Below are 11,773 nucleotides of genomic sequence, written 5' to 3'. Positions count from 1 at the left end.
AAATAAATAAATAAAAAGAAATTAATTACTACAGTCGACCCCCCTATAACACTGTTGATTATTCCGTTTTATATGAATTCCTTGTTGTATGAGTCACTTAGATTTTACATATGCGTGTGCCGAACTGTGAACGGCTCACCTATTTGTAAAATCTAAGTGAATTTAAACACAATAAAAACAGCCCTATGTAGTTGGATACGACAGACATTACATTTTCTAATTGCATAGCTTTTCTTGATGGATGATGCCATGAGATATAAATAATTTAGAAAAATTCTGTTCTTCCATTTTTTGTTTGAATAAGGAAATGACTCCCTTATTTTTTCCTGTCATTGCTGCCGCAACACTTCAGAAAATAATATTCAATTTAAACTAGACGAATTATATCGAAAAATATTTATTTATAATTTCTTCTAAACATCTCGCGGGCCGGATAGAAAGTTTTCACGGGCCGTAGCTGGCCCGCGGGCCGCCCACCGTTGATCTAGAGAACGGAGTCAGATGACCAGCACGACTCCATTGTTAACAGGAAAAGTACGATGTACAGGTGCAAGACTACTAAAATTGGAACATTGTGACTATGTCACAATAAATAATTGTTCGTAGTTGATATTGAAGTTAAATTATTCATTTATAATCTTCATAAAATATTTTAAAATTTGTTACAATTATTTCATTTTGTGTTTTTTATAGATATTCTGACTTGTCCCCCAACCGAATTCATTCATGCTACTGTAGACTGCAGTTAATTTTGTATGATATTGTATACCTGTACAATAATTTAATCGGAAGTACTTTATTTTTAACATTAGGTAAACAAAAATTTGTCTATCTTCCAAAACTCTTTATAATTTTATTTTTATCAAAATTTTATCATATACAGATTGCAAAGTTTAAATAAGCGAGCAAAATGTATACAAAAACTTTATTACATTTAATAATCTACATCTGGAATACAACCAGCTATACAAGCAATATTTTACAACAAAACAATGTGCAGATTTCTACTAAAAACTTATTTCTAAGCTCAAGAGAAAAACTACAAAAAAATAAAAATAATAATAAAAAGCCTACAAAGATTCAAAACAACAAGTTTTGTCTTGAGGCACAAACCTCTCTCTGCAATGTTTAAATTCCACTGTTTGGCTACTCCATTTATGGAATTATCCGTATAATTACTGATAATCTCTCATTCTACATATTTTACTGTACAATAATTTTTTTGTTTTTTAAATTTTTTTTACAAATGCTTTCCCTAAGTTCTGGAGCCTTTATTTTACAACAGAATGGAATGAATCTTTTTTTTCATTCCTAATAAAAATGACAAAATGCATAGCATTTTTGTCTACTCTCACACACGCACACAATAATATTAAATATATGGCAATCATCATTCTGAAATCCAGAAGAGTCGTAATACAATACTAATTTCTCCATAAATAATAAACTTAATTTTCCTTCTAATATTGCACTATGACAAAATTTAGATCACAGATTTCTTGAATAAATAAATACTAAACAATAATAGAAAGTTAATATATTTCTTACTGTAATTTTGTAAAAAAAATTATATCAAACTTTTGTGCTTCGTACTTAAGTCATGAAAACGTATAAATATTAAAAGCAACTTTTTGCACCGACAAAATATAATAAATGCCTGAATTATTATTATTACGTCTTTAGTAAATAACGGCTAACGATAATTAAGCAGACTTCTTATAATTCTAATTAGATGGATATGTAATTCTAAGTTGTTAACTCTGATTCAAATGGAATGCTGACATTTATGTAAAAATTATCAATTGGTCTCTAAACAAATGCAATAGCTAATATTTAAAACTGTGGAATTTTTCTTAAACATTAATAATAAAGCTTTTTTTTTTTATGGAATAAGATATTCTATGCAATTTTCACTTTTTTTAATATAAAAAAATGGATTAATGTTGTTATTATTATGAAAATTTAATATACCTGTGGCTGCTTCTAAATATAACCTCCTTTACGAAGAGTACGTAATGCACCAATAGTTCCGATATTAGAATTTTTATCTTGAATGTTTAACAATTGTGCTGGTTTTGGCAAATTAGACGATTCGAATGTATTAACTTTTGTAGATTTGACTGAAGGAACACAACTCCATGACTGAACGGTAGAGTAACTTGTTCCCACCATTGATTTGTTACTCATAGAAGACTGCGTGAAGCACGATAAATCGATCCTTGTCTTAACGCCGACATCGGTTTTAGGTGTCAGAGTAAGAGGAGAACTTTCGTCAAAAGTTTTCAATTTTACAGTTATGCGAGGAAACCGAGATTCTTTACATTCTGCAATCGATGGTGGGATTTCGGATGCCGTGGTGGACATGATGTTTTCTAATCCAATACGACTCAGTTTATCCAAAAGTCCGATTTTAGCAGGTTCGGATTCTTTTTTATGGGAAGACGCATGAGAATTATTTTTGGAAGTAACAGACTTGGATTTTTTTGAACGAGTTCTTCTTAACAAATGTACACCTCTTGCTAGAGACCCAACATTAATTAAATCTGGCACTTGTATTCCACTAAAAGGCGGAGGAGTTGGAGGAGGAGAACCTTCGGGAGAAGGTGCCGGTGTTGGAGGAGTGGAGTCAATCTATATAATTTACATATTTTTAGTTAAGATATTTCTATCGTCATCTTGAGTATTAAAGAAACTTACCTTTTGATTACTCATTACAGCCGTGGGCACTATAGCATGAATACCTCGTTCGTTTAAAAGCCTTGCAAGCCCCAAAGTCGTGCTGAATGTACTCGTTGCTCGTCCTCTTTGTTGTGGACTATTGAGCGTGGAAGGAGGTTGTGAACTCGTTCTGCTTGATATTTGAAGACTGGAATAGCTGAAATTTCAAATTTTGGTAAGTTATTTTACTNGAAAAATGAGAAAATAAAAATAAACTTTTATAGTTTACTTGGTATTCATTTTATTTATTTTTATTAAAATAGAATAATTAACTATGCGTCACTCTTCTCATTTTTCTATTCAGAGTTTATTTTCACTTAAAAGTATATGACTGGTGGTGCCATCTGTGATCGACGAATGAAAATGCTAAAAGAAATTATCAGTTTGTCTAAATATTATTCTGTAAATAAAATAATATATTCCGGGAGTGTGGTTGGTTTAATAAAATGTCTCTCTTATTGTGGAAATGGGAAATTAAACATAATTCTTTAAGTATTCGTGTTTGTGTTACAGCGAACATAGAAATTTTTAAAATAATTCACAAAATTATATTAAAATATGTTTTATGTTATTTTGAAATAGCTGCAAGCAAAATTTTTAAGAACATTCAAAATGTTGTTGTTTGTGACGTAGAACATCAACAATATGGGCTAAATTTAGATTGATGTCGGCATCACAAACAACAATTTGGGCTACGAAAATTTGCCTAATTTCCGTCCTGTTCAAGAGGACCAAGAATGCAATGAAATCGGTCAGATGGTGCGTAGAATAAAGAATAATGCTTCAACCCAGACTGTAAGTGTTAACATGATCTTTATTGAGCCGAAGAATAAGAGACAATTTGTATTAATTGTAAGCAATAAATGTTGCTATGAGCTTTCTATATCTATTTAATATACCGTTACATGTAACCAGTTAAGAATATAATCTATCTATTCTATTGTAATATCTAAAGTTATATCTATTTGTTTTGATTTTTGTCTATTGGTGCCACATTTAATCGTGAATCGTCAGTGATTAACGTCGTGTCTTATTGTCGTATCATTCCTTACGGTAACAATACAGTAATATTACATTGATAGACTGCGACAGATTCGTCCAGCATTGGTGAAGGAAGAAAGAAAATTCATTAAGAAATTGATCTGAGGATACAAAATTGATCATTCAAAGTAGCAAATGAATACATTACATAATTGAATTAGACCAATTACAATGCAAGATTACAATCATTTTTTCACACAATAATAAATAATGAGCGCTATTTATTACAACTTTTTCGAAAAATAATTACTAAGCAATTTTTTTATCAAATATACAGTATTTTTTATCATTTAAATTTCTTAAATTATTATACATATTTTTCTAATATGGAATTTTACTCACAAGCGATTTTACCATCAGCCATCATACAGCAGTCCGTACAGCAAATTTCACCACTAATCAATTTACAATCATACAGCTTTCGCTTCTGCTTTATTCCATTTGATTCAGTATAATTGTGTACGTTACAAAAACACTACAAATTGTCAATATCAGTTTTTTATCCACAGTAAACATTTCACAAGCCGTAAATTGAGGCAAATCTTGTACACATTTTGTACGAAGAGATGAAAGAAAAGTAGAACTCTGTATCGAGTGATTATCGTTGGATGAAGAAACCGTGTAAAGAGCTTTTATTATTTCATTTGCAATTTTTTTCACTCGATGTACCGATACACATAAGTTCATAAAGTATAAAAAGGGAACAACAGATGCCAGAATGAAGTCGTTTAACTTATCTACTTTCATAGATTGCGAAATTGTTAACATTAAGTGAAAACTGAATATGAGACGACTTCCGACGCAAATTGTCCAAAGAAATAACATCGAGGAATAAATATTCGATAAAATATTAATAATTCCTAAAACATACGTGTATACTTTCAATGTCGAATGTAACCGTGAGGAGGAAACACGGCCCTTTGTTAGGAAACTCAGCAAAGAGATTAAAGCATTTTCTAATTCTTCACAAATTACTGTAAAAAATAGAAATAACCAAAGAGTAGGCATTACATAAAACTCATAATTAAGTGCGCCATTAAAAATCAATATGATGATTTCTACAGTTCGATTAACTTGAAATCCCAATGTTTTATAATTAATTTCACTTGAAGATGTCATTGTTGATATAATGCAGTAAACAAAGAAGCATATCCAAATAATAACAACTTTAATATTTAAATATTTTTGATTAAATTCACATTCTAACGGAAAATCTTTGAGTCCGTGAATCTTCTTGATCAGTTCGCGAATTTCGTTTTTTTTAGCATGAAAATGAATTATGGATGAAAGATTGGCTATTAGAAAAAATTCATAAAAGGCTAATGTCAAAAATAATAAAGTTATATTGTTTTCTTTCAGAAGAAAAATATGTTTTAAATTTACATAAATGGTATATAAGATACCGATAATAATCACAATTATATCCAATAACGTAATTCGTCTTGCTTTGTAATTTAAACCAGAAAACATCATGGAGATGAGCAATAAATTCCAAGTACCCCGATATCCATCCTTGTGAGTGGATTTGAAAATAGGATAAACGTTACTTACAGAGGAAACTCTCATTTTTACAAACGGAAATACTGTATTCCTATAATCTTAGTGTCACTGTGTTTAAAGATCTTATTTCTGAAAAATGACCGTAACGTTGTATTTCTCAAACTGATTTCTGCTTTTATGCTTTCAATGCACACGCAAATTTTCATTAAAATAATTTTTTAAATTTGAATTTATAATAAAACCAATTATATAATTTTGTATAGTTCAATAAGTGCTATATTCCGCGAAGGTCGCGAGAAAGAAAAATCTATAATTTAATTAAATATCTGAGTTTGTAAATATTTTCGAAACGAATCGAAATTAATTAATATATATTTGAATGTTTACAATAATATATTAGTTTAACCGTATGATTTTTTTTAAAACTCTTTCCGCCCTGTGGGCACTAAAAGGGCCTCTTTTTGCAAGTCCATTATGGGTTCGGCCAGGCCCACAACGGGGCCTGCCGGGTGGTGAGGGACGGGGCCCGACATATCCGAACGGACCACCCCCGAAAAATTCCTGGGGATTTTTCGACCCGTTCGGATTCCAACCAGAGCAGTAGGCTGCCACCTTGATCGCTCGGCCATCCGGCCTAACCATATGAATTGAGTCACTTATTAAGCTTGAATGGAACATCTATTTTCAACTCAGTGTGGACACAATACGTGCATGGCACTAAAATTAGAATTGGCTCGTCCATGCCCGCAATGAACACGTGCAGATAATAGTTTTACACTGGTTTGTCTTTACTACACCATAGTGAATTATATTTTTTTAAGTTAGACACTATCTACAAATAATTCCTGTTGATGGTCGTACACATGGGCATCCGCAGGAAATTTTCTAGGGGATAAAACTTGAAGACACATAATTATATCAATTAATTTGTCTTTAAATATATAATTTTTGGAGGGTTTTTTACGAGTAGATTATAGAATAAAGTATTGCATCAATACTTTATGACAGACAAAGCGTCCCATGGTCAGAGTCTGTAGATTAACTAATAGTTCTGTAGATAGACTAATAGTTCAAACTTAGCTAGAGACAATATTTGCCACTAGTTGGCGCCACTGTTAGCAGGAGAGCGTTGTTCTTGCTAGGTATATACTGAAGTCAGTGATTTTGACTTATAATAATTGTTTTTTTAGCTACATAAAAATGCCAACGTGCTTTGTGCCAGGATGCAAGACAGGATATGTCATCGAACGAGAAGAGACATTTATTCTATGTTCCTAGCGATAAGATTGAGGAGTAGATGCGATGCATTCCACGAGACAAGATGCTAAGAAATAAATGTTACGTTTGTGACGTACATTTTGCGAGTGGATTTATTTTAAAAACCTTCTCCCATGTTATAAATGGAGAGAAAGTAGAAATTCCACGAGATCGCTGGGCATTAACGTCGGATTCATATCCATCAAACTTCCCTAATTGTCCTAAGTACATTAGTAAGTCTGTACCTCAAAAACGATCAACGCGATGTCTCACAAGAAATGAAGAACCATCTAGGAAGGGATCACGAAAAGACAATACCAAAGGTAAATATAAATATTTATGTAATCTTAATCCTCAGTGAGTCATGTAATTTTTTGCCCTTGCCTGAGTCGCAGTACGACTCTTGGACCCTGTGTTTTAATATAAAATTAAATTTTATCTATATTTAAGGAACATTTTGTATTTAAAAAATGTTAACTAAAGATTGAGCTGAGTTTGTGAGATCCACTGTGATTCACTGAGGGCTATCTCTCTGTGGCCCATCTTTCCTTATAAATAGTTTAAGGTGAAAACCTACCACTCTGGAGGACTTGAGAGGAATTTTTCGATCCCAAATCCTCAATGTTATATTCATCCCACTCCTGGTTCATTCGGGTTTTCCGGGTCTTGTCCCTCATGACCCAGCTTCGTTGTGGCCCATAAAAGTTTTTTTGTTTAGTTATGGCAACGCAACACTTGGGCGATCTGCCTAGGGGATGTCTTCCGGGAGGTCTTTTTAAGGGAAACTGGTCACTATTTAGGCGTTACAGACGTGTAGAAAACTTGGAAAACTCCACGTGGCCAGCCCGTTTGAGCGAGGCGTGAACCCACGACCGAACTCCCAGTGTTCAGGGAATGAAGACAACTTGGCCACTGGTGGGCCCGGCCATAAAAAACTTACTAAAAAAAGGCCTTCAGAGTCCACATGACAAAGAGAGTTGAAAACCAAAGTGTTAATTTGGTAAATGTTCACCTAGGTACGCCGCCATCTTGTTTGCGAATGCTATGTCCGCAAACAGTAAGGCTAACAGCATAAATACTAACAAAACCATACTGTATAGAAAAAGAATTAATTGTACTCACGATTGATAAATTTTCATTTATTTCTTTTCCCTTTCTTCGAACTTGAACGTGATTCTGTGTGGTATCCACTTCTTGTATATTCTTGATTCTTTTCCCTCGCTTTTCTTCGTTTCTTCTTTCTTTCTCTTTGGATTTTCGTTATTCTTGAGTATGGCTTTCGGGACAGAAGGAACAATTTCGGACTTTTTCCATATTGGTGCGCGACCTGTTCCTGGATAAACCTTACTCTTAACTTAATGTTGAAGAAACAACTCGAAACGTTCTCCTGGTTTTAGCTTTTCCCAACTCAGAAACTTCTTGTATATAAAGACACATAAATACGAATCTGACATATCTTCAGTATAATGCATTGGCAAGTTCTTTCTGTTCTTCAAACAACGCCACAATCTTTCAATTTTTTGCGTATCGACGCTCGTAACCGAATCAACGAAATTTTCTGCATGTTTAATATCTACTCCTTCTAATTTGTCGATATGATTATATCTTTCCATTCATCTATGCACACAATGGTTCCCGAATTCACAAATTTACTAATAACCCAGTTAAAACTAGCTTCTGACCTGACATACAAACACTGGTTCCTTTTATTATCCTTCCTTTTACTCAACTGTTTCATCTAACAATTTTTCCGGGTCCTCCAATTTTCATTTGGGATAAATTATACAAAGAAATCATCATGGCATTCTTACGAAGTTTGCCCAGTCGACGGCAATACGATAACTCACACCCACAGCCAAACATGTCACGCTCAACAAACTCTATGCAAATTAGATGCCATACAAATGAGAAGAGAGTTCTCCGCGAAATTTTACCGATTTTACCTTCAAAAGTTCCTTCAAACGGCGAATTGATTTGCTTGCCTTACACTTATGACATCGAAATGAAATGGATTCTCGATCCATTCTATAAATTATTTTGTGAAAACCATCGCATTTCGTGCAATCTGCATCTACAGGTTGTAGACCGAACTTTATGGCAATAAATTAATAAAAAGTAATAACCCGAAACCAAATTATGTTAGAATTATTGACAGTGACACCTACAATGAAATTCAAGACGCGTGTCGAGAATCCGGAAGTGCCGCCATGACGGTGTACCTAGGTGAACATTTACCGTTAATTTAAATTAAATGACTTGCCTGTTATGCGAATTTATTTAAAATGCCTCCCTTCGATTGCAATTTCTTGTTAGTTAATATTTTCATCCTTTCACCTTGTGGTCACTAAGTGTCTTCTTAGCGAGCCCATTATGAGTTCGACCAATTTCCTACGTACGATTTATTTCTCTGCCTTCTTTTATTATTTTTTCAAAATCTAGACGAAATTTCAGCCATTTTTCATGGAAATTGCCAGAAATATGAAAACGGAGTCTCAATTCGAACACTGAACAATTACATTTGTATTGTTGATTGGTTAACAATTGCCGAAAAACCTCGTTGTTTGATTGTCGTCATCAATGACGCGATGCGACTGACGTCAGGCTACTTGTAAAATTTCATAGAAAATTTTCTTATTTGCTTTTATAATGTTTTATTAATCTAAAAAAAAAAATTGAATTATACTTTACAGAAGGAAGAGAAGTCTAAAACCAAATGCTAACTTTTTCAACCCATACGGCCGAAAGACTATTCCAAGTATTGAGTCCACTTATTCATTCACTTTCGGCTTGTTAAATTCAACGCTGCAATTTCAAAATGGTGGATCTCTGTGCATCTGTTGAACGCACATTTCCATCGTGGAGGGCAGCCATCTTGTTGCAGCGAGAAGAGCAACAAAGGAGCGCTGCAGATTTAACCTCGAACCAGTGAGACAGCTGTGCGCAGTGCTTCAAGAAAACGAGTTTAGCAACTCTTTTGTTTGACTGCCCTGCCTATCATCCATCCCTTCATGCATGTCCTCGAAATTTTGGAAAAACATTGTTTGTTACACTACTTAATCTTTTTAATATGGCTTTATTGGGCTGCAATTTTCAAAAATTTGTAGACAGATCCCACTGGTCCGTCTGTCTGTCTTTTCTTCCTTAATCTAGAGCAAGGGTGGGCAACCTTTTTTATAACATGGGCCAGAATAAATTTTACGTTTTTTCCACGGGCCATAGTAGTTAATTGACACCTTGTGACCTGTAAATTTTCAGTTTGCAAATATGAAATAAATGGACCGTTTATTTTGAAAGTGGTGTAAGTCCATTTTTGGAAAAAATTGAGAAAACACATAATATACATACAATTTAGTGTGAACTTTTTATTTATAAACAATTCACACTTAACATTTTAAAATAACCATAAGCTTTGATCAATTGAAAATTTATCGATAAATGACATTGCATAACCATTGATTTTGAAAGTGGTATAAGTCCATTTTCTACAGTCTAAGCACTTGGGCTATCCATAAATTACATGTGCATTTTTCTTGAAATGTTTACTTTTCCCTCTTGTCCCAGTTTGTCCAAGTTTTTGTAACCCCTTTCCCTCTATGGATGTCCAACATAACTCTATCCCTGTTAAAACCTTCATCACTTTATGAATGATAGATACCATAAGTAGAAATGAAACATACAAGAAACTTTGAAATAAATATAATAAAATGCATATTGTATAAAATTTAATGAAATAAATGGATGTCCACTAATACTCAACCCTCCTTGTCCAACTTGTCTTAACCCCTCCCTCCCTTTCAGTGTGGACATCATTTAAAGACAGCCCCTTACAACAGAAGAGTAAAACTGTAAATATTACCAACAAATGTACAATTTGATGGACTAGAAAAAAATCCATGTAATGAATCTAAATGAAAAGCAGTGTCTAATGGTAAGCTCATAATAATGATAAATTTATCATAAAATAGTTTAACAATAAGTAAATATTTTTAATGTTCAGAATAAACAATACTATTTTATTTCTTGTTATTATATATGAACAAAATCAGAATAAAACGCAATGTGTTTCAAGTGACATTGAGTTTTACATAATAGAAATTTAATGAATTTTACAGTTTAGTAATTATGAAAGTGGTGTAAGTCCATTTATGGCCCAGAAAGAATATATTAGTTTGGATAAATTCACATAGAAGTCTTTATGCAATCAACTTACATATTTCTAAAGTCATAGAAACATTGTCAAACTTAGTACACTTTGTTTATATTTTTGAATCAACTAAAATGCAAATGTTTAAATATCTCGAAAGAAGAAAAAATGGACTTACATCACTTTCAAAATAAACGGTCCAAATAAATAAATAAATAAAAAGAAATTAATTACTACAGTCGACCCCCCTATAACACTGTTGATTATTCCGTTTTATATGAATTCCTTGTTGTATGAGTCACTTAGATTTTACATATGCGTGTGCCGAACTGTGAACGGCTCACCTATTTGTAAAATCTAAGTGAATTTAAACACAATAAAAACAGCCCTATGTAGTTGGATACGACAGACATTACATTTTCTAATTGCATAGCTTTTCTTGATGGATGATGCCATGAGATATAAATAATTTAGAAAAATTCTGTTCTTCCATTTTTTGTTTGAATAAGGAAATGACTCCCTTATTTTTTCCTGTCATTGCTGCCGCAACACTTCAGAAAATAATATTCAATTTAAACTAGACGAATTATATCGAAAAATATTTATTTATAATTTCTTCTAAACATCTCGCGGGCCGGATAGAAAGTTTTCACGGGCCGTAGCTGGCCCGCGGGCCGCCCACCGTTGATCTAGAGAACGGAGTCAGATGACCAGCACGACTCCATTGTTAACAGGAAAAGTACGATGTACAGGTGCAAGACTACTAAAATTGGAACATTGTGACTATGTCACAATAAATAATTGTTCGTAGTTGATATTGAAGTTAAATTATTCATTTATAATCTTCATAAAATATTTTAAAATTTGTTACAATTATTTCATTTTGTGTTTTTTATAGATATTCTGACTTGTCCCCCAACCGAATTCATTCATGCTACTGTAGACTGCAGTTAATTTTGTATGATATTGTATACCTGTACAATAATTTAATCGGAAGTACTTTATTTTTAACATTAGGTAAACAAAAATTTGTCTATCTTCCAAAACTCTTTATAATTTTATTTTTATCAAAATTTTATCATATACAGATTGCAAAGTTTAAATAAGCGAGCA

At 32.8% G+C, this 11,773-nt stretch overlaps 1 protein-coding gene across 1 annotated transcript; it reads right to left on the bottom strand.

The window, feature by feature from the left end:
• Positions 1 to 908: 908 nt before the first annotated feature.
• LOC111642418 lies at positions 909 to 2,894 on the bottom strand. Its single transcript, XM_023388767.1, has 2 exons — positions 2,698 to 2,894; positions 909 to 2,631 (listed from the first exon to the last, which is right to left on the bottom strand). Exons 1-2 carry the CDS (start codon positions 2,710 to 2,712, stop codon positions 1,984 to 1,986), a joined length of 663 nt encoding a protein of 220 aa, XP_023244535.1. The 5' UTR covers positions 2,713 to 2,894; the 3' UTR covers positions 909 to 1,983.
• Between the last annotated feature and the right edge of the window lie 8,879 nt (positions 2,895 to 11,773).

The sequence above is a fragment of the Centruroides sculpturatus genome, unplaced genomic scaffold (assembly GCF_000671375.1).
Source record: "Centruroides sculpturatus isolate CEXI.00-Female unplaced genomic scaffold, Cexi_2.0 scaffold1367, whole genome shotgun sequence".
In the NCBI taxonomy this organism is placed as follows: domain Eukaryota; kingdom Metazoa; phylum Arthropoda; class Arachnida; order Scorpiones; family Buthidae; genus Centruroides; species Centruroides sculpturatus.
This window is presented reverse-complemented; position numbering and strand designations above follow the sequence as displayed.